Raw genomic sequence first — 23,072 nt, 5'->3', positions numbered from 1 at the left:
CAAACATCCGCTATAATCTAGTAGATGATCGATGAGTCCATACAATCTTTTCGTCTTCAAAAGGTGTCTTCCAACTACTTTGAAGTTAAAGACTTTCAAGTTCAAACCATTGCCGTCAATCAGATTCACCAAGTTTGACAATCACCTTCATATACCATCTTCATGTATCATACATTTTTGCATTGCAATAATAAGGTTTTTTTTTATGTCATGTATTCGATTGGATACACGTTAGGTTTGATACATATACATTTTTTAAATATTGCATTCAAATGGTTATAAGTTATTCGGTGTTTTTATCTTTGTATAAAATGTATTACTAAAATAGCCATTATATTGAAAATTAGGTATATTATTAGAATAATCTTTTTATTTTCTACAACATTTTTTAAAAATATATTAAATTTAAAATTTATTTTGAGCACCAAATGACCGATTATATAAGTCACGAAAAAATTGAACCAAAGAAGCCTTATGTGACCCAAATGGCGCATGAATCTTGAATTCAAGGTTATTTTTCAAAATATTTATTTAATAGTTTAGTATAATACTTTTAAAATACATAAAGAAATTAACCGTGACCAACAAAAAACAAAAAGTTAAGTAAAAACACTAGGCTTATTAAACAATTAATTTGTTTTGTTTTCCACATAATGACACTTGTTACATAGTTTATTTTCAAAACAAAATTCCAAAATGTAAGCATGTGAAAATATATACTATTTTTTTTTCTAAACCGAAACAAAATAGCTCGTCTTTTTTTCGCAGAAAGAACACATATTAGTTAACTATCAAGACAAAATCAAGTATTAATTAACTATCAAGTATTAATTAACTATCAAGACAAAATCTATATCAAGCTCATAGCATGCAAGACAAGAAGAATGTGTGTACTGTCCGAGAAAATTGGACGTAAACAGCATCCTGTTGCGTTTGAACGTGTTGCCGACAACTTTATGGCGTTGGCCCGTTTTTTTATGTCAACTCCATCGATCCACAAACAATGTTCCCCTCTTCGTGATTGGCTGAACAAAATCTTTTTTGACAAACTTTACTGTTATCTATATAGTGGGTTCATGTTATAGTATTGAAGTTTCTTTCTCAAATCACTGAAAAGAAAAGTTCTACCTTACGGTAGTTAAGGTAGAATGAAAACTTTGTAATAATTACTAAAATCTATGACCAGGATTTAGCCCAAAATAGGTCGCAAATAATATTGGTATATGGTTGATACATGTTAAAAACAAAAAAAAAAACGAAAGGATGTTTGCTAGCTTGAAAATTATATTGATATTAAACTTAAAAATCATTAATCTCTCGCATATGCCTAGAGACATAGCAGACGCATTACACATATAACATTACATTTTAAAGCACTTCACCTTAGAAAGAAAAAAACTCTTACCATTTGTTAAACATATGCACCATTGCAAACCACAATGATCCAATAAATATCTTCTCTCTTAATGATTGCATTATCATTAACAACGACGGCCTCGCCGACAACTCAAAGTGCCTGCCGTCGTCGTGATGGAACCCACAAGTGACGATGGCCTAGCACTCAGGCTTGAAGCTCTTGCATAAGTGGAAGGTGCTTCGGCACCCGACTCTCGGAAATAAGCTCCGTTCAACAGCATATCCCCTTCCGATCTCCAGTTCCAGTCTCTCCATTGGCTCTCGGGTGCATCTTCATGTTTAGTTACCTATACATATAAATAAATACAAGTAAATATATTTACAAACATAAGATATTAAACATTTATGAAAATATTCTATCCATATTGATTATGTACCTCTTTATTAAATCGGGTGTTCGGGGCGAGAAACCTATTGCCTTGGCTATATATCGTCGGAGAAGCACTTCCTCCAATTGCATACATTTCCCAGTGAGTATAATCATTGTTCACTACATGGAAATATCCATGCCTGCACCTGTTTAATTATTTATAACCAAAACCATAAACATTAGCATTTTACTAACCTTTTCCTTTCAATTTTTATGGTTTAAAACAATTGAAAAAATGTTCTCTCTCTTAGTTTATCTCGAATGTCTCATATTAATATTATTTAAGTTTTCATGCATCTCCCTATATCCAATGCACGAATATAACAAATGTCAAAATTAGCATTTCCAAGCATATATATAAAAAGTATAAAGAAATAATACACATATATATACACTCAAATCTGCATTGGCATATAAACTACTGCTATCATCTTTCTCTAATTAATCCACTGAAATTAAGTGGAAACGAATACGAAGATATAACGAATATGGCCGACACTTGTTTTTTGATTTAGTGGTACAATATATTCATCAATTCGTATCTCATAATAAAAAGAATCTTCTATATAGCGATGTGATCGATCCATTCCATGGTGGTTAAAAAGTCTCATTCCGCTTTTGTTGACTTCTTCCATACTCTATAGTCTCTAAAGTGAAGCTTTCACATTCAAACTACTCTTTATACGCGTGCTTCGCATACAAGCCTAATATAAATGTATTCTAACTACTATTATACATATGTGTGCACGCAATGAAGGGTAAAAGAATTACCGTGGCATTCTTTGAACGAGTCCTTCTCCGAAATGGTTAAACGCAATTGTGACTTGCATGTTCTTGTCTTGCGTGTAACTATCGCTATGCCCTAAAAGCATGACCTTGTCATGGTGAGTCATGTGGTTGTTCGATATGGTTATAGCCGTCGAACCATGTATGGCGTCTATGAGTCCATCATCACAGTTGGACAACGAACAATGGTCAATCCATACGTGTTTCCCCCCAAATATCGCCACCGCGTCTCCATCGGATGGGATCCACAATCCAGTGTGACGTGGACCATCTCTAATCATGCCACCTACAAACACAAAATATTATTAGCATGTATATATGTTATGTTTTCCATATATTAGAAACATTTGTATTCATTATATTAAACACTTGCTAAAAGTATAAATTTGCCTCACCTGGTCCTGGTTTGCAATCATGGATGTTAATGCCATGAATGATGATGTTGGTTGCATAATGGATCTTTAAGCAAGGTCCATTGGAAATGTGAACACTCGAGCCTCTACCATCAATGGTCTTGAAAGATGTGATGATAAGTTCTTTTTTGAGCCTAATAACCATATCTCTCTTGAAAATGATCCATTGTGGTTCTTCTTGTGTGACTGCGTGTCTTAGAGTTCCAGGTCTAGGGTTCACTGGATCGTCGTTGGACGGATCCGTAACTACATAGATCCGGCCATCACGCCCTCCGATAGCATTTTTGCCAAACCCTATAGCACAATCTGCTAGCCGTTGGCGGTTTGTTTCCCAATTAGGGTCACACCGCCAACAATCATCGATAGGATTTCCGGTTCTGCAAGTTAGGTAGGCCAAGCTCCTCCTTGTCGCATTGAATACACTTCTACAAAGAGAGAGAAAATAGACAAAAATTCTTAATAATTACATAACTGATTCTGTAAATAAATGTGAAACATTAAATATATGGATAAAAAGTGTACGGTTTAAGAAAAGAAATAAATAAATGTGAACATATTATGTCGGTTGAGGAAAAATTGTTGGACAAAAAATTGGCCAATGTATATGCACTACCGAGCTTCACTTTAACCCTTTGTGATATTACAGATACAGTAGTTCACATAAAGTCCTTTACTGGGTAACTATCATGTGAACCATAGTGAAGCTTAGTTTTTGTGAAAAAGAGCTTTCTTAATTTAAAAGTTTAGACGTTTAGTTTACAAAATAATTGGGAACTGAATCTGTAAAATGAGAGCTAGATATAGTAATAATAGAACCAAAATCATGTTAGACATTGTTAGTGGAATATAATGTCGCAGTTTATTTTGTATACATAATAAATGTATCATAATAACATTTTAATTTCACAAAAACCCACATTGTTCTATCAAACTTGAAATTATCATATTCAAAGCTTTGTTTGAAATGTTACGTACCTCTTAACTTCGTCAACTACAAGATTTGGATCTTGAACATGGGCCAACGACGAACTCTTAGAAAATGCAATCGTGTTGCAGATTGATAGAAGAAGTAGAAAAGCGTAAGCGACATTAGAAGACGAAGACATTATTCTAAACATAGATGGAGAGAAAAGGTAATAAAAAGAGAGTTCGTGTTTTTGTGTTGAAGCCTGTTATTGTCGGAAAGTATTTAAAGAGGAAGAAGAGTTCCGGGAGTGAAGGCGTGATTTATTTTTAAATTATTTTCGTGAGATATACTATATAGATTTTATTTTATTAAAATTCTCTATGGAGTTGGGACCCTACGTTATCGTAATTTCAGGTGAACATATAACAAACGGTTAATGTTGTGAAACCGTTAATTGGGCTTAGTAGTCAAAAAAGTACTTGCTTAATGTCAACCTTATTGACCTCCAACGATGCCGTTTTAGGAAATTCTTCAATTTGTCTCTCTCACATTTGCAATCAAAGAAACCAAATCACAGGATCAAATTTATGTGTGTTTAAACGAAATGATGACTCTTTGTGAAAGTAAAAACCTACTAACCGTTAATTGAGCATGGTAGTCAAAAGTAACTGCCTAAAGTCAACATTTTTGACATTGAGAACGATGCCGTTTCGTGCTTTTTTTTTCCCTTGCATTTCTACATTTAAAGAACAATTTGTTTTGTGACATCATAATATCATATGTTTTGCTTGTGAAGTGTGCAGAGGTAATGGTACGAAGCTAATCTAACTATAGTGATCCTTTTTGGAAGCTTCAGGGGACCGGAAGATCAAATGCAAAGTCGAGTGAGCAATATCCTCGAGCTAGACAAATCGCAATCAATCCTCTTGACTAATCCCTTTTTATCGATTTTCTTCTTCACCCTCGTATGCGGCCTAGCTAGCTCCCAAATGATCATGAATCATAGTATAACAAGTAACAACACAATGATTAGTCTTTTTTAATGAATTATTATCATATTGTATGGTACGTAATCATCTCATCACAATTCTCAAATTAGAACATATTGGTTTGTTAATTGCTATCATCGACCGTCACAGCGTCACTCTTATTATAACACTACTTTCATCCATTTCCATTATTCCAAGGTTTTTTTTTTCTTCCGGTGCTTAGAATTGTTTGTCCACCTAATCGTAAAGATGAATGCCCAAAATAAGATTCTAGAATAATGTGATAACCAAAGGATGATCACTCCAAACTATCATGAAAATGAGAAACTGTATGCGTTGAGCATTTGAGTTGATAACCATACCAGGACAGTGTACCCAATAGTGAAGATGAAATGATGGATACCAAAAAAAAAGATCCCAAAATGTATTTTAACCAAAAAAAGATATAAGAAAATTATGGTCACTCCAAACAATTTGTTTCCATTTCACCATATACCATCCAAAAGTCGAAGTGAGATGATTTCACTTTGATCACTTTCAGTGTATACTTCTCTAATTTAAAGTCAAAGCCAGTTTTTTTCTTTTTTTCTTTTCCTACATTCAAATTGGTATCCACAACCGGATACTCTATTTTTCAAACTTTTGACATTAGTCATGAAATATAAGAGATTGGACGCTTTGAGCATTTGGATTGATTATATCACACATATCAGTGAAGAAAGAGCTCTTACTAAGATCAAACCTTCTTATGAGTATATTGTTCTCAAATATACTTTTGGAATTTCTACCGGTGCTACATCCAACATGATCCCTTTCTATAGTAAGCAACATCATACAAAATTTTGTTTTTCGACATACCAAAACTGTTAATAGAAAAAAAAAAAAAAAAAAAAAAAAAAAAGTCATATGATAATCGAGACTTTCTAGTTTGTTCAACCATTTATCATGATCACATACATCATAACCACATCCCCCTCCCCCATATATACTCCGATATGATTCTCATTCAATTCTTTGAAAAGATCACGTGATCTGTTAAAAGATAATCATCAAATATGTTAGCATAAAGCCAAAATAAAACATGAGCCCGCGGGCCTCCTCCAATAATAATGGAGAAAACATTTCTTAATTACTCTCTAAAATCTTCTTAATTACAATCGTGGCATGTACATTAATTTATATCAATTCGAGATACTAGTTAAACACATCATCACAAGCTTTAGAAAGAGACTGTCTAGGACTTAACGAATGACGGTATGAGTATTATAATTATTATCTTTGGTCAAACATGTATGAAATTAAATTTAGGGAAAATAAAGTCAAACACCATGAAATTTAAGTTCGTTTCTAACCAACAAGTAAAATAAAAAACTTGATATATAATAAGAGTACTATTATATACGAAATCACTATATATAAACATATATATTTCATCCATGAAATAAAAAGTAATATGTGATCAAACACTACTTCAGTATTCAAATATGTTTAGCTTGAGATTTGATGTTACAGCGGATTCATTAAAAGGTTTACAAATTACAATCATCTCCATGTGAATGTAACAATTTCACTGGCAATTTTGTATGTTTGATTTATTATTTATTTTAAAGTTCGAAAACCGTGCATGGTGGATAGAGAAAGACGAATCTCACAGCGGGTTATTGCTAGACAACACGAGAAACAGCTAGTTGTAATAATTCTGCCATTTGGTTTATTAAACTAATTATTCTGCCATATGGAGTATGGACGAATAAGCATTATAGAACTACCATTTCTTCCCTTGTTTCAAAAACATTATAAAAATGACAACAAAAAAGGAAAAAAGGAATCATTGATAACGAATTCATTTTTCTTTTGTCGCAAATAGAATCAATAACAACAAGTGTGCAATCATTAAACTTCCATTTGTATTTTAACAACAAAATGACAGTTGTGTTAAAACAGACCAACTCTTTTGCTTTAAATATATACTCATTTCTACAGTTCTACACTAAATACAAAAGAAGATATTTGTTTCGGATATGGTAGAAATTAACAAAAAATTATACTCCCTTCAATTTATATTAAGTTTTACTTTACATCTTCAATTTTGTTTTGTAAAAACTGTTACTATATACATTCAGTACAGATTTTATCTGTACTATTTTAATTTTTAACTAATAACAATGATAAATACATTAATAAAAGGTAAAAAAATAAAAATTATATCGCTTTTCATATGTGTGAAAAACTTTAAACGATTTTTATAACAAAACAAAAGAAATATTGAATATCTTCAAATTATTTTCGTTTATTGTAGTAAATTTAACTATAAAATTTTAATTAGAGTAGTTAATTTCAGTTTCACTGCTACCCTAAAAAAAGTAGGTTTTTAATATATGTTTTTTTTGTTGGTTTTTTATGTAGCTTTAACTAATCAAGTTTAAGACGCACTAACATTAGAATAATAAATCAAAAATAATAATAAATAATGTGGTAGTTTATAAAAATCACAATTATGCTATTTAAATATTTTTAAACGATTTATCATTTGCTTATCTATTATTTATGAGATGAGTGGGTTTTTCCTGTACCATGTTGTTATTTTTTAACCGTTAATCACACTATTTTATTGATCACATTTTTTTACCTAATTCACTTCAAATATTATTATTCTCATGAATATTGTACTAAAAAATTATTCTTTTCGATAGAAAGTTTCCCAATCCAAACAAAAATGTAGCCGTCACTACAGTGTTATATATTCATTGTTTTATATCCAAACAAAAATAAATACATATTTATCTGATCGTATATAATAAGATAACTAAATAAAAGCGAGTTTTTAAACTGCGAATTTCGTTATTTTCATGGCGTCTCCTTTGATCTCATTAATGGCTTTGACCTCCATCTGTAAATTTAGAAAGTATTCGCTAATTAGTTAAGCTCAAGCCGCATATACCAAACAGAACAAAACATCTTCTTCTTCCTCGTAAGACTTTTCGGACAAAAAAAAAGGTCAGTTTCTTTTTGCGTTTTGGTTCTCGTGCTTTGATTTTTTTTTTAATCGTTTTTTTTTTGTGTTTATCAAGAAGAGAAACGGTTTCTTAACCGCAAATCCCTCAACTCAAATCTGTAAAACCCATGTGAGACTTTTAAAGCTGTATCACAGAAAGATTTGTTTTTGTTTTGTTTATTAGTAATTTTTTTATAAGACTTGTGTGTTGCAGTTGCAGAGAGTTTCGTAAATAAGAATAAACTCCAGCTCTTTGTTTGTTTACTTCTTTTTGGAGTTTAATCGATACCAAAAGTTTCGATTTTTTTAATAGTATATATCTCAGGAAGAAGAAGGTGCTGAATGGTTCTTGAGATGGGTTTGTATTAAGTTGGTGAGTATAATTGAAAGATTCAATTCCAATTTCAATGGAGCCTCCAGAAGGATTTCGAGCTTCTTTGTTTCAGTTCTTACTCTTTCTTCCTTATTTCATTGGATTGCTGTTTCTGGGTTTCATCAAAGGTATGAAATTTACTAAAGTGAATCTTTTACTTCAATTATATCATTGTTTCTATTTCTGGCACTTATATATGATATGATGGCACTCTTTTATGAACTATATACACTACTTAAAGGTCTAAACTTTCTATGATTTTCTACTTCTTTAAGCCCAATTTTTTTCCATTTTATTCAGACTGATTTTGTCTTCTGGTAAGAACATTAACTCAACAAAGGATTTGACTTCTTTACCATGGTTGTTGACTTGTATCTGGTTCCTTAATTGTTCCATCTCATGACTTTTACTTGGTCTTTTTTTTAATGCCATGCCTCTTTCAGTTACATGCTAATGTTTGAACGTAGGAGTTCTGTTTTCATCATTTAGTAGTCATCTTAAAGGTTGATCAACACTGTCTAGTGTTTTCTTGTCAATGAAGTTGTTCTAATCATATTCACTAGTTTAATGCCTTTCTGATCTGAAATACTCTTTCTTTGTTGCTTAGGTATCGTTTTGTGCCCACTCGTATGCCTCATTGTGACTATAGGCAACTCTGCGGTCATACTGAGTCTTTTGCCCGTCCACATTGTTTGGACTTTCTGGTCAATTCTGAGGTAACTAACTCCTCAGTCCCTTTTGCTATATCTCTCTCGATGACGACGCCGTAGACGCCCTAATTTTGGTTTGTCTAATATGCAGTGCCAAACAAGTAGGACCAATCTTGAAGCTCTTTCTATGCCTATGTCTTCCTGCAGCCATAATTCTCTGGTTGATTCTTAGTATTGTGGGGAGTGTTTTGGGAGGAGCTTTATATGGTTTTCTCTCCCCAATTTTTGCTACCTTTGATGCTGTTGGTGAGGGAAAGCCTTACCCGTTTCTCCATTGCTTTTATGATGGAACTTGGAGCGTCATCCAACGCAGCTTCACCGTTGTCTGCGATTTTAAAGATGTTTGCTTTCACTCATACTTCTCACTCATGGATGAGTTTAAACAATGTTGCCCTGATCGCACACTTTATGAAATAAGGTATTTATAATATTGCTCATTCTTGTGAAACGAATTATTCCATAGCGCCTTACTTTACATCCTCTTATCTATCCTCAGGCTACTTCAACTTCCAGGGGCTTTGGTAGTTTCAGTTCTCGGGATTCTTGTTGATTTCCCTGTGATCTCACTTGTAGCCATATGCAAAAGCCCTTACATGCTGTTCAAAGGATGGCACCGTTTGTTTCACGACTTAATTGGACGGGAAGGTCCATTCTTGGAGACAATGTGTGTCCCCATTGCAGGCCTCGTGATCTTACTCTGGCCTTTGGCTGTCACAGGCGCGGTTATTGGATCAGTTGTCTCTAGTATCTTCCTCGGTGCTTATGCAGGAGTAGTATCATATCAAGAATCTTCTTTTTACTATGGACTCTGTTTCATAGTTGCTTCTGTGTCCATTTACGACGAGTATAGCACTGATATACTTGACATGCCTGAAGGTTCTTGTTTCCCAAGGCCAAAATATCGAAGAAACGAAGAGGAACCAACGCCTTTTTCTGGTCCTGTACCAAGACTAGGCTCTGTCAAGAACGCATCATCGATGAGAGCAGGATCAGTCAGAGTCCCTATGATTGATATTAAGCCTCTCGATGTAAGCACACATGCCTATACTCCCACCCACCAAATCCAAATTTGAAAAAATCATATCTTTTGTCGTTTTCTTGACTTCTTGATGTCTGTGTGCAGCTGTTGTATGAGCTCTTTGTTCAATGTAGGACATTTGGAGAAGTTTTGGCTACAAAAGGACTGATAATTTCGAAAGATATCGAAGAAGCGAGATCCAGTAAAGGCAGCCAAGTGATCAGTGTTGGTTTACCTGCTTATGGACTTCTTCATGAGATTCTACGCTCCGTGAAAGCCAATTCTTCTGGCTTGTTACTAAGTAAAAATTTTCTATTTTTTCTATATATTTTCATATAGACTATGACCATATATAATTGTGATTTTTATTTGTCTGCATGTTTGTGTAGGTGACGGTGTAACTGAAATAACTACCTTGAACCGACCAAAAGACGTCTTCTTTGATTGGTTTCTGCATCCGTTTTTGATACTAAAGGAGCAACTGAAAGCTACAAACTTGTCCGAGGAAGAAGAAGAGTACCTCGGGAGATTAGTTTTGTTATTTGGAGATCCAGAGAGGCTAAAGAGCTCGAATGCAATTTCCGTATCTCCTCCTCTCACCGAGCGTAAAAGAGCCGAACTTGATGCATTTGCTCGCAGGCAAAAGAACCGCCTTTAAGATTTGATCTTTGTTTGTTAAACACTTTTGTTTTGTTTTTTTTTTCCTTAACAAAATATATTTTTCATGTCTTTGTGTGTGTTTATTAGGATTCAAGGGCTAATGAAAACGGTGTCAAGATATCCAACATTTCGTCGACATTTTGTAGCATTAGTGAAGCAACTATCGGACGATTTGGACCTGAAAGACAACAGTTCGGTGAAAGACGAATCTATAACAGAGCCTTCAGGTTCGGTTAAGATAATTACTCGAATATTCAGTCAGAGATCATCCAGAAGAAAAGGAAGTGTCAATGGATCCGATCAAGAATCGCAAAAGGGTGTCTCACGAAATATAGATATCGTTTAAACATGGCCATGGCCCATGAGACGTCGTGTTGTGTGGATATGTCTCTGGTTCTTGCTCCCCATACTTGTCATTCCTTGTAAAGATTGTTCATAATTTTAGATTTGTCAAGGTAATCAACATTAAGTAACAAATGAATGAATGATACGAACGATTTTGTCAAATCTGTTGGGCTAAGCTTGAAGAAGAAGAAAGGTGTTTAAGGGAAAAGGAAAACTCTAATCCAATTAGGAATAGTTCTATTTAGGAGATATCTAAATAAGTTAGTTTACCTGTTTTGGATTAGGAAATTGTGTTCTAGTTCTCTCTATATAAAGAGTTGCCAAAGTGTGGTATACCATAAGAGAGATTTGAGAGAAAGAGTTTGATAGATTGTGAGGGAGAGCTTAAAGTTTTGAGTTATTTTATTTAAGCTAATAAGAGAGTTATTCTTAAAACAATCTTTTTGTTCTAAATCTTTCTTACTAAAACTAGATTTGGTATCAGAGCTTCTAGGTTTGATATTCGAATCATGAGTGAATTAACCGCTGCAAGCAACACACCAAAGCCGAAGGAGAATACGCCACCATCGTCCATACAATGCCCTATGTTAACTTCAATCAATTATACAGTGTGGGCAATGAGAATGGACGTTGCGTTGCGTGTTCACAAGGTTTGGGAGGCAATTGATCCTGGAACAATGGAACCAGAAAATAATGACCTTGCCAGAGCCCTGCTTTTCCAATCCATACCTGAGTCTATGATCTTACAAGTTGGTGATCAAGTTACCGCTAAAGGTGTATGGGATTCCATCAAAGCAAGGAACCTGGGCGCTGATCGTGTCAAAGAAGCAAAACTGCAGACTCTCATGGCCGAGTTCGACAGACTAAAGATGAAGGAAACCGAGACTATTGACAACTTTGTTGGTAAACTTTCAGAGATCTCCACAAAATCAGCATCACTAGGAGAAATCATTGAAGAAACGAAGATTGTGAAGAAGATTCTGAAAAGCTTGCCAAGAAAGAAGTACATACATATAATTGCAGCACTTGAGCAGGTCCTTGATCTAAAAACAAATACTTTCGAAGACATTTTTGGCAAATTAAAGACTTATGAGGAACAAATTAATGGTGAAGAAGATTCGCAAGACAACCAAAGCAAGCTTATGTATGTCAATTCAGAGTCTCAGTCCTACGAATTCAACTATGATGGTGGCAGAGGAAGAGGCTCATACCGTGGAAGAGGCAGAGGTCGAGGACGGTCTGGTTATCAACAAAGGGATAAATCAAATATTACTTGCTACAAGTGTGACGAGATCAGACATTTTGCATCGAACTGTCCAGATCACATGCTGAAATTAATCAAAGCACAAGAAACTTTGGAGAAGGAGGAAGATAACACCCATGAAGTTGAGTCTCTTATGGTACATGAAGTAGTGTATCTTAATGAGAAGAATATGCAACCGAAAGAGTTTGAATACTGCTCAGATGAAATTTGGTATTTAGCCAATGGTGCTAGTAACCATATGACTGGAAATCATGCTTGGTTTTGTAATCTCAACCTAATGGTCACAGGAAGAGTTCGATTTGGTGATGATTCACATATTGACATAAAAGGGAAGGGTTCTATTTTGTTCATTACCAAAGGAGGAGAATGCAAGATGTTGACGGATGTCTACTATATACCAAATCTCAAAAGCAACATCATCAGTTTGGGTCAAGCTACTGAAGCTGGCTGTGATATCAGGATGAAAGATGGTCATCTCACTTTGCATGACCAATAAGGGAATCTTCTAGTAAGACCAAATCGTTTGAAAAACAGACTTTACAAAGTCAAATTGGAGGTTGATGATAAAAGGTGTTTGTAGCTTATGGCTTATACTGATTCAAACCTGTGGCACTCGCGTTTAGGACATGTGAATCTTGAAACCATCAAAACAATGGCTGTGAAAGAGTTAGTGGTTGGGATATTGAGTGTACCAAAAGAGAAGGAGACTTGTGCATCCTGTTTGCTTGGTAAACAAACAAGGCAAACTTTCCCGAAGGCAACATCTTATCGAGCAACACAAGTAATAGAACTGGTTCACGGAGATCTCTGTGGACCGATCTCACCTTCTACGCCTGCGCACAAGAGGTATATCTTTGTCTTAATCGACGATCATTCAAGATATATGTGGACCATTCTGTTGAAGGAGAAAAGCGAAGCATTCAAGAAGTTCAAAGCGTTTAAAGCATTGGTCGAACATGAGTCTAAAACTATGATCAAAACATTCAGAACTGACAGAGGGGGTGAGTTCATGTCTCAAGAATTTCTCAGTTTCTGCGAACAAGAAGGCATCAATCGGCACTTTACAGCACCGTATACACCGCAACAAAACGGTGTTGTTGAGCGATGCAATAGGACATTGTTGGAGATGACCAGAATTCTTTTGAAGCATATGAACATGCCCAATTACCTGTGGGGAGAAGCGGTAAGGCATGCAACCTATGTTATCAATAGGGTAGGAACAAGGAGCTTGGAGTTTCAAACTCCATATGAATGTTTTAAGAAAAGGAAACCAAATGTGGAACATTTGCGGGTGTTTGGATGTGTCGCTTATGCTAGAGTCGAGATTCCACATCTCAAGAAGCTTGATGATAGGTCGAAAATGCTTGTATATCTTGGAACAGAACCTGGTTCAAAGGCATATCGACTCCTTGATCCAACCAACCGGAGGATCATTGTTAGTAGAGATGTTGCGTTTGCTGAAAATAAGAGTTGGAGGTGGAATGACTCTGTGGATAATTCTGAAGGATCAGGAACTTTTGTTCTTAGCTATGGTGTTTTTGGTAACAATGGAGTTAGAGAAGCGGTTGTTACTGATGAAACAGAGGATAACATAGAGAATGAAGAAAATAATGATGTCTTTGGTGAAGAGGAAGTTACGAATGAGTCTGAAACCGAACCTGCAGAGGAACAAGAACAACGGCAAGAACCGCCACAACCTGTGCAGTAGAGTTCTGTTACACAACCGCAGACTCAACAACTTGTTTTGTGATAGTCCGTAAGACAAGTGAAACGACCAAGCTACCTAAGTGACTATGTGTTATTAGCTGATATAGAAGGAGGAAATCTTTTATTAGCAGCTAATGAAGAACCAAGGAATTTCAGAGAAGCATGCGAGTTCAAGGTATGGAGAGATGCTTTTGAGGAAGAAATCAGGTCGATAACAAAGAACAACACTTGGAGTTTAGTTGAGTTGCCGGTTGGAGTAAAACCAATTGGTTTGAAATGGGTGTTCAAGTTAAAACGCAATGCAGATAATAGCATAAACAAGTACAAAGCGAGACTTGTTGCAAAAGGATATGTGCAGAGACATGGGATAGACTTTGATGAAGTTTTTGCTCCAGTTGCTCGAATTGAAACAGTTTGTTTCATTATCTCTTTGGCTGCCTCGAATGCTTGGGAAATACACCATCTAGACTTTAAGACCGCGTTTCTTCATGGGTATTTGATAGAAGATGTGTATGTTGCTCAGCCAGAAGGTTTTGTTGTTAAAGATAGTGAGGAGAAGGTCTACAAGTTGCATAAGGAACTCTACGGACTTAAGCAAGCACCTCGTGCTTGGAACTTGAAGTTAAACAGCATTCTCGGTGAATTAAACTTTGAAAGGTGCACTAAAGAACCATCTCTCTACAAGAAGAAGTGTAAAGAAAGTCTCCTCATTGTAGTGGTCTATGTAGATGACTTTCTCGTCACAGGTTCTAATCTTGAGTTAATACTTGACTTCAAGAAAGAAATGGCTGGAAAATTTGAGATGAGTGATCTAGGTAAGCTTACCTACTATCTTGGTATTGAAGTTCGTCAAGGAACAAATGGGATTGAGTTAAGTCAGGAAAGGTATGCAAAGAAGATTTTAGAAGGAGCAGGGATGAGTGAATGCAACTCTGTTCTTATTCCAATGGAACCTGGTTTGGAGCTTTCAAGAACACAAGATCCACGGTGTATTGATGGAAGACTCTATCGTAAACACATTGGTTGTTTACGGTACCTACTTCATACTAGGCCCGATCTTTCATACTCTGTTGGAATTTTGAGTCGATAGCTACAAGAGCCTAGAGAATCGCATGGAGCTTCACTGAAGCACATTCTGAGGTATCTTTGAGGCACACTTGATCATGGACTTCACTTTAGGCAAGGAGAACAATTGGGTTTGATAGGATACAGTGACAGTAGTCACAATGTTTATATTGATGATGGAAGAAGCACAATTGGCCATGTTTTTTACTTTAATGAATGTCTGATCACATGGTGTTCTCAAAAACAACAAGTGGTAGCTTTATCTTCATGTGAAGCTGAATTCATGGCAGTGACAGAGGCTGTTAAACAAGCCATTTGGCTACAAGAACTCTTTGTTGAGATCGCGGAAAAACTTGTGAGAAGGTGATGATACAGGTTGATAACGAGTCCGCTATTGCTCTCACTAGGAACCCGGTTTTCCATGGCCGCAGTAAGCACATTCACCGGAGATACCATTTCATTCGAGAGTGTGTTGAAAATGGACAGGTTGAAGTGTTGCATGTTCCTGGGACTGAACAAAAGGCTGATATTTTAACCAAAGCACTTGACAAAAACAGATTCAAGGATATGAGGAATCACATTGGAGTTCACAACATGTCGAAAAAGGATTTCAAGCTTAAGGGCGAGATTGTTGGGCTAAGCTTGAAGAAGAAAAAAGTGGTTTAAGGGAAAAGGAAAACTTTAATCCAATTATGAATAGTTCTATTTAAGATATATCTAAATAAGTTAGTTTACCTGTTTTGGATTAGGAAATTGTGTTCTAGTTCTCTCTATATAAAGAGTTGCCAAAGTGTGGTATACCATAAGAGAGATTTGAGAGAAAGAGTTTAAGAGATTGTGAGGGAGAGCTTAAAGTTTTGAGTTATTTTCTTTAAGCTAACAAGAGGGTTATTTTTAAAACAATCTTTTTCTTCTAAATATTTATTTTCTTGCTAAAACTAGAAAATCATCTTCTTTTGTTTCCATTGTTGCAATAGTGTTTTTTTTTTTTTTTTTACATAAAATTTTGAGTCTAAATTCTTCATCTTCCATTATTCCATACTTCTATTGTTACACTATAAGACTATAACATTGTTAATTCTCTCAAATCTTTCTTCACTCTATTGTAACCTTGTTTTTACTTTTTTTTTTTTTTGCCAACGTTACTCTTGTGTAGGAATCACTCTTTTTGTAAAACCTAACTTTCATTGTATGATATTTACATGTTTAGCAAAAGAAAAAAAAAACATTACTATAGCTGTTTACATGAAGTCTACAAAAATAAAGTAAAGGTTCCTTTTTGGTTAACATCGTCTGAACAAATTTGAATTTTAGGTGTTATATCAAAACTGTACAACGTGCTCCTCATCTCTTTAGAAACAGGATGCAGTTTTTCTAGTTCTCTTTTTTTTTCTTCATTAGGTGAATGAAATCATCCAACCAAATAAAGACATGTGGATGAACCCGTACGGTTTCTTTTTTTGGTTTCAAATGATCATAAACTGAAGTTTAATACTAACAGGGAGGTTTCGTCCGGTGTTTCGTTCGACGAAAAGCTTCTCAACGGCTGTAACGACGAGGACAAGTCTCGACGAGTCCGAAACATCGTCTTCTTCTTCTTCTCCGACGGTTACGATTCGTGAAGCGGTGAAGTTACCTGAGCAAACACTGGTTTTTCTAAAATACCCTCGGTCTTTTCGGTTATATATGAAAGACGATCTCGTCTGTCTTTTCTCCGGTTCGTAGAAGCTACGGAAACCGTATCTGACGGCTGTGGATAAAGACAAATTCAGAGGTCAGATGGTATAGTGTCCCAAGACGCCACGTGGACACACCGTTTCGTTTGCGGTTTCGAGATGGATGACGGATGAGAATCTATCCGCTGGACCAACTCACTGGTGGGATTGGCTTGTTTACAACGCCGTGATTGACTACGTATTGGGAGATAGAGAATCGGAGATCGACCGAGAACGACTTTCGAGATGACAAACCCGAATATAGAAATCAAGAAGATATTATTCTCAAAGAATCTAGAATATATTAGATAAATGCTAATATTAGTTTAAGAATTTTATCATTATCACAAATGTATAAATATATATAGCTTACATTTATCTTTATCTAAGTTTAGGAAATTCATATCTATATATAAAAGAATGTATCTTGTACAATTACGATTATGAGAGTCTAATACAATTTTTCCTTTAATATATTATGTGTTCTTACTCTCATCAATTTATCACTACGAGACAGTTCCTTCTCGTGTTGTGCTCGTCGGAAACCGGAAACGGCAGACGGTTAAGGTTGAAGATGCAGATAATCGTTTGGTATCTTCTATGGACTGCTGAAGCTGTTTATATACTATGGCTCTTTCTTCTTCCTTATGCTCCTGTGAGTGATTAATTATGATTATCTTCAAATGCTTAAGTTCGTAATTATCATTAAAAATTATAATTAATATCTGTCAAAAAGACGGTGTAAGAGAGTAAGAAAATCCGCTTAATCCATATATGTTGACTTAAACCAAACGAGCCGAAGCACCAAAAACAAGAAGTAACAGGTAAAGGCAATCCAAATAAGCTACGAAAATTGTATTGTTTATTCGATGACAATCGCAAAGTTATATACAACATTAATTTCATGTTTATAATTGGGTCCATGAATCCTAAACCGACCAATTTACTCGCTCTCTCTCGAACGCCGTTCTCTCTTCTCTCAAATAGTAAAACCCTAGTTTTTTTTTCAGATCTGTGACTGGAAAGTAACTCCGGTGGTTGACGATTCTCGCTGACACCGTCAGTGGCATCCCTTTTCATTTGTGCTATAGTTTTTTGGTTCTGCAATTTGTTTAACTCATGTATTTCGTTGGAGAAAAGCTTATCTTGGTGGAAATGGTAGATGTTCACGGTAAGGATGTTTGGTTTTGTCAGTGGTCAGCTTCTCTAGAGATGGTTGTTGTTGGGTGTCCGAGATCTGTAGATTTGGTGGGTGCTCTGTTCTTGTTGGTGGATATCGAGGTTTGGTTTTCGTGAATCTATGGCCATGGTCTCGTCTGTTTTTGTTGTCCGGTAAGCTGGCATTCTGGTTGTTCTTCTTCGATGTTTTGCTACAGTTAGATTGAATCGCTTTAGTTGGTTGTTGTTACTGGTAGCTTTATGGTGGTCCTTAGTAGTATTGAATAGTTTTAGTTGCTTTCGATTGGGATGTTTCGGCTCCTTTCTAAGCAGAGGTTTCGTTTTGTTTGAATGTGATGGTAGAACCTTAAGTTTGTCGAGTTCCTTCTTCTTGTTGTTGTTCATAGTGGGTGATAGTCTTCTCCTTTTACGTCGGTCTCGTCTATGTGATTGGTGTTCTACGAGAAGTTAGGCCTCGCTCCTCGCATTTTGAAGATTTCTAGTTTGACATTCTTGGGCGTATCAACGTTGTCGTCTCTTTTGGAAGTGAGTGGTCTTGCTTGTCGTGTTATAAAGTCCCTGGTTCTTTGTTACGACTTAAGAGAGATTGGCTTTCATCGTGTTAGGAGGTGGTTGATGTTATTCTTGAGTTGGTCATGGGCATCCTTGGTAAATCTCATCCGTTTGTGCGTTAGAAGAAAAGGTTATTTGCTCTCTTGGTTCTATTGTTTCTATTAAGATTTTATGACCGGTTACTTTTGTTCTTAGATAAAGGTTGTTGTCTCCTTTCGTTTTTATTATCAAATATCCTGTTATGTATGGCTTTCTTTAGTTCCTTTGATAGTTTCTAGAGAAATCTTGTTTTCCTCTGACCTTTGATTTCAGGAACATTTTTGTAGTCCGCCGGCTTAAATTTATCCTTTTTTGGACGTAGTATTCTACTTTTGTATTCTATTTTGGTTGGAACCAAATTTATCAATAATATGAGTTGACAAAAAAAAATTGGGTCCGTGACAAAGACAAGACAGGGTTTGTATATATTTATTTGGGTTCCCATCTCATACGTTCCTCGTGCCTCTCACACAATCACACACATTGACACACATTGACACACATATAGCATTTTATGACTTTTGGCTTTTATAAAATAACTTTTCCATTTTTTTTTGAATAATAAAACAAAATTGGTGTTACAAGTGGCTTCTTACAAACGCAAATAAAAGTTTAAAACATATCTTGAAACAGCTATCATGCGACGCCATGAGCGGATCCAGTAAGAAAGAAAGGGGTTAACTGATCCCACAAAAATCTCATATTTATAAAATAGTCCTTACAATATTGTAATACTGTATTTAGTTTATTTTTTTTCTGTTTTGAACTCTTATAATTTTAAATTTGTGTTTTGAACCTCATAAAATATTAAATTTGTATTTGAACCCTTTAAAATTCTAGATTTGTGTGATTTTCCTTTCTTTTTCTTTTAATCTTTTCTACTTGATTATGTTTTATACCATTGCATAAATGATTTTATATATCTTTCTGTTTATTTTACCCTTAAATATTAAATTTATCTTGTTGTTTTTCTTTTCGAATTTTTTATTTTATTTTATTTAATTTTTGAAAAATTAATAATTATTTTTAATTATATTTTGACACCGATAAAAAGTATTTCGGATCTGCCAATACATTGAAAGTCATCCAATTTTTTTTACTCCATTGCCTAAAAATAATAAAACAAAATTTAACGTAAATTTGCATCATCAAAATAAAAAATATGATTACAGTTTGAATCGCATAATATTAGTCTCTAATTTTTTAATTGTTTTTTGCAACACTAAACATATTAGTCGGATAATCCCCGAATGAGTACCCATCAAACCCAAAAACTAAAAATATCTAAAGTATTAATAATATTTAACATTGATTTAATTTAAATACCCAAAACTATAAATGCAATTTTTAATAGGGAGATTCTCAAAAATAGCATAAAATTAGGTTTTTTTTCCAAATCTAACACACAATCTCATATTTTCTAGATTTAACACACATCTTCTGATTTAATATTTAAAACACTGAAATTATTAATTAAATAAATAATAAAATTCTCCATCTTTTTCGATGGCTCGTCGTTATCTCTACGTAAACTGGATCTAATTTTTCAGTATGAAACTTTTGAGATCCCATTTTACCGGCGAAGAGCTCTAATCGAAAAACGATGAAGCAGTTTCACAAGCAAATGAGCCAAACTTTTCTGGGCAAATCTGATTTGTCGGCGCCTCTTGATCCCATCATTATCGAGCTTACGAGACCTAAGCATCGTCAAGACGACAAAGCAAGTGGTTCATGTGACACAATGACATAGCACGTGGACTGAAAAAGGGAAGATTCAAGGAATCTGATGTAGGTAAGCAATTCAAGCAGTCATGAAATTGAGGGAAAAGGATGAAGAACGCATAACATTTGCTCGACGAAATGCTTATAAGAAGACTATTGCCATATCTGATAACATATTGATTGATGATTGATGATTGATGAATATTGTAAAGCTGGGAATCTGAAAAAGAGTTCTAAGGTGAGAGAATGTATGAAAGCGAATGATATAGAACTGAGTCTTACGTTCAACACTTGGCTTAAGGGATTGTTTAAAGTTGAGATGGTGGAAGATCCATTGAACAATGTTTTGAAGAAAGTGAAGGATAAACATTATATTATATTAAAAGAAATTTGGTTGTCTTATTACTATACCATGTTGTATTTTTTTTTTTTAAATTGTTTTGGTACTTGTATGATGTTTGTGCATCATAACATTGTCAAATGTTTCTCTTAGTACTTTGTTTTAACTGTTACCGAACTTCACGAAGGATTATATGAAATTAGGGAAGGACTTAATGAAATTAAGAAAATATTTTTTGAATTTCATGATGACTTTTATAAAAAAAATAGATATCCTAACATAAGAATATGCCCAAAAATGAAATCATCACCCCTTGTTAATGGACTAATCTTCTAATATTTGACACATTGAAGCAAAACACACACAAAAAGAGATTTAGGAACACATTTATTCAAATTTAGGAAGGATAAATGTTCATGAACCTCTCCCTGAAATTCAAGATGGTCTTCAGAAACACAATGGTTGAAAGATTATACGAAGCTTCTTGTTCCAATCATTAAATACAACAAGGAAATCAAACTGATACATTAACGAAAAAATAGGACAAAGAAATTAAAAACTCATTTCTCTAAATTTAGGAAGGATTTTATAATGTTTAGGAAGAATTTCATAATATTTAGGAAGACTTCTTGAATTTTAGGAATTTTTTTCTAAATATCTAAAAATCCCAAAAATGGTGATGAATAGAACCAGAAGATCTTCCACCACTGTACTCCGCCTAATCAATCTATAATCGACGAACTACAAGCCAAAAATGATTATTAAACATGAGTATCACCACCACCATTATTGCCTCAACAACTCGCCTCTTCTTCTCAATGTCTCAAGTATTTTTCACCATTCACTCAATAATATTCCCTTCATGAGAGCATGACAAGGAGCTGCTCGAGGAGTTCTGTGTAGGAAAACACTGAAGTCCAACGTTTTACTACCATCATGATTCAATTCCATAGCGAAAAAGAGATCACAATCCAATTCCAATCATTCAAATCCCACTCCACACTCTTTTTACCTACTGATCTCAGATCCACAACTCTAAACCATAGAACTGTTGAGTTTCACCTTTAATTCTAGCTTCCATGACATATAGTTTCTACTCTCAAAAGATCAAATTCAGATTAACTACAACAAAACCCAATTGATCTTTGGTAGATTGAAAGGTAGAAACACACAAACTTTCAAGCTTATTCCTAAGCAATCTCGATTCTTCCCTAAAATTATAGAAACAAACTTACTAACAGATCAATGATTTTCAAATAAACCCAAACACATATGCACATAATCCAATACACAAATAAATCAAAGCCATTTCTCAATATAAGACCTCTCAAAACTTTTTAGTTGGGAAATTAATGAGATGATGATTAAAAATGACTACAATTGAAAGACGATACATCAGCTCATCACAACCCTAGTTCTATAATTAACTAACCAATTAAACAACAAATGATTCTCAATTCTATCTCTATAGTGTAGTCAACGATATTTGTAGAGGTGGAGGGATGATTACGGAGAGTGCGAGAGAGATTTAAGAGAGATATGAGGCTACAAATGAGAAGCAAGTGAACGATGGCCGAATGGAGGACACCACCATGGGAATGATCCTCACCATCTTCTTCCTCAATTCAGCTCAGTGGTGGAGTGGAATTTGTGTGTGTTTTTGAGATGGGGTGGATATGTTTCTTCCGTCGAAGAAGAGGTAACGAAAATATAAAAGATTATAATTATTTTTCTTATTTTATACTCCCTCGGTTTCATAAAGATTGATGTTTTAAAATATTTTTTTACTCCACAAAGATTGATGTTTTGTAAACTTCAAGATGTAATCATTGAAAATATTTAAAATTTTGAATTATTATTGGTTTAAAATTAAATAATATCTCTTTAGTCAAAGGAAAAAATATATTTAAACTCAATAATCATTGTTTTCTTAAAATGTGTAAAAAGTTTCAAACATCAATCTTTATGAGACAGAGGGAGTAATATATATTAATTCAATAAATAATGCTACTTTTAGAATATTTTGAAGTGTGTGCTAACCTTGGAAGAAAAACTTAGATGTGTGCTATTTGAGGGTATTTCTCTTTTTAATATATCAATTAATTTTATACCTAAACACCCAAAATAATAAAAATATCCAATTGTAAGTGATTTTTTCCGGGTATCTGCTAGTTCAGATAATTTTCAGGTTCTGATACAACAATGATGCAGGACTCGAAGACGAATCTTTTCTTGGCCAGCAAAACCTGATGGAGCGAGATATTTGGAATATTTCCAAATTTTATTATTATTATTATGTTTTATTTAATTAATTAATATTATTCTAATGTTTTAGGGTTTTAAGCTTTTATTATATATAGCCTTCTTAGACTTCCTTTTGTATTAAGTTATTGATGAATTGATTAATCGAAAGATTTCAAGAGGTTTTTATAAACCATTGCGAAGATTCGAGGTAAAATCTTTTTTGACCGACAAGAGGTGATCTTCGAATCTTTTCTTAGCCGGCA

At 34.5% G+C, this 23,072-nt stretch overlaps 3 protein-coding genes across 6 annotated transcripts; 2 read left to right on the top strand and 1 right to left on the bottom strand.

Moving 5' to 3' along the window:
* Positions 1–1,266: 1,266 nt before the first annotated feature.
* Positions 1,267–4,225, bottom strand: LOC104779971 (putative pectate lyase 11). The gene is made up of 5 exons (XM_010504415.3): positions 3,961–4,225; positions 2,968–3,410; positions 2,558–2,858; positions 1,794–1,932; positions 1,267–1,703 (listed from the first exon to the last, which is right to left on the bottom strand). The coding sequence occupies exons 1-5, from the start codon at positions 4,101–4,103 to the stop codon at positions 1,482–1,484; spliced, it is 1,248 nt and encodes a 415-aa protein (XP_010502717.1). The 5' UTR covers positions 4,104–4,225; the 3' UTR covers positions 1,267–1,481.
* LOC104779970 (putative membrane protein At3g27390) lies at positions 1,386–11,144 on the top strand. 4 transcript variants are annotated; one of them, XM_087509967.1, is made up of 8 exons: positions 1,386–1,681; positions 8,202–8,377; positions 8,857–8,965; positions 9,051–9,377; positions 9,456–9,987; positions 10,083–10,278; positions 10,367–10,616; positions 10,725–11,144. In XM_087509967.1, exons 2-8 carry the CDS (start codon positions 8,284–8,286, stop codon positions 10,981–10,983), a joined length of 1,767 nt encoding a protein of 588 aa, XP_087366093.1. In that variant the 5' UTR covers positions 1,386–1,681; positions 8,202–8,283; the 3' UTR covers positions 10,984–11,144. The 4 variants fall into 4 exon arrangements, with proteins under 4 accessions (XP_087366093.1, XP_010502715.1, XP_010502716.1 ...); XM_010504413.3 differs by lacking the exon at positions 1,386–1,681 and adding an exon at positions 7,636–7,878; XM_010504414.3 differs by lacking the exon at positions 1,386–1,681 and adding an exon at positions 7,656–7,878 and having other exon boundaries at positions 8,190–8,377.
* A 683-nt stretch (positions 11,145–11,827) lies between these two features.
* On the top strand, positions 11,828–12,742 carry LOC147945484 (uncharacterized). Its single transcript, XM_087509276.1, has one exon. The coding sequence runs from the start codon at positions 11,828–11,830 to the stop codon at positions 12,740–12,742; it is 915 nt and encodes a 304-aa protein (XP_087365402.1).
* Positions 12,743–23,072: the final 10,330 nt, after the last annotated feature.

The sequence above is a fragment of the Camelina sativa genome, chromosome 4, assembly GCF_030686135.1.
Source record: "Camelina sativa cultivar CO46 ecotype springtype chromosome 4, ASM3068613v1".
NCBI classification, from domain to species: Eukaryota; Viridiplantae; Streptophyta; class Magnoliopsida; order Brassicales; family Brassicaceae; genus Camelina; species Camelina sativa.
This window is presented reverse-complemented; position numbering and strand designations above follow the sequence as displayed.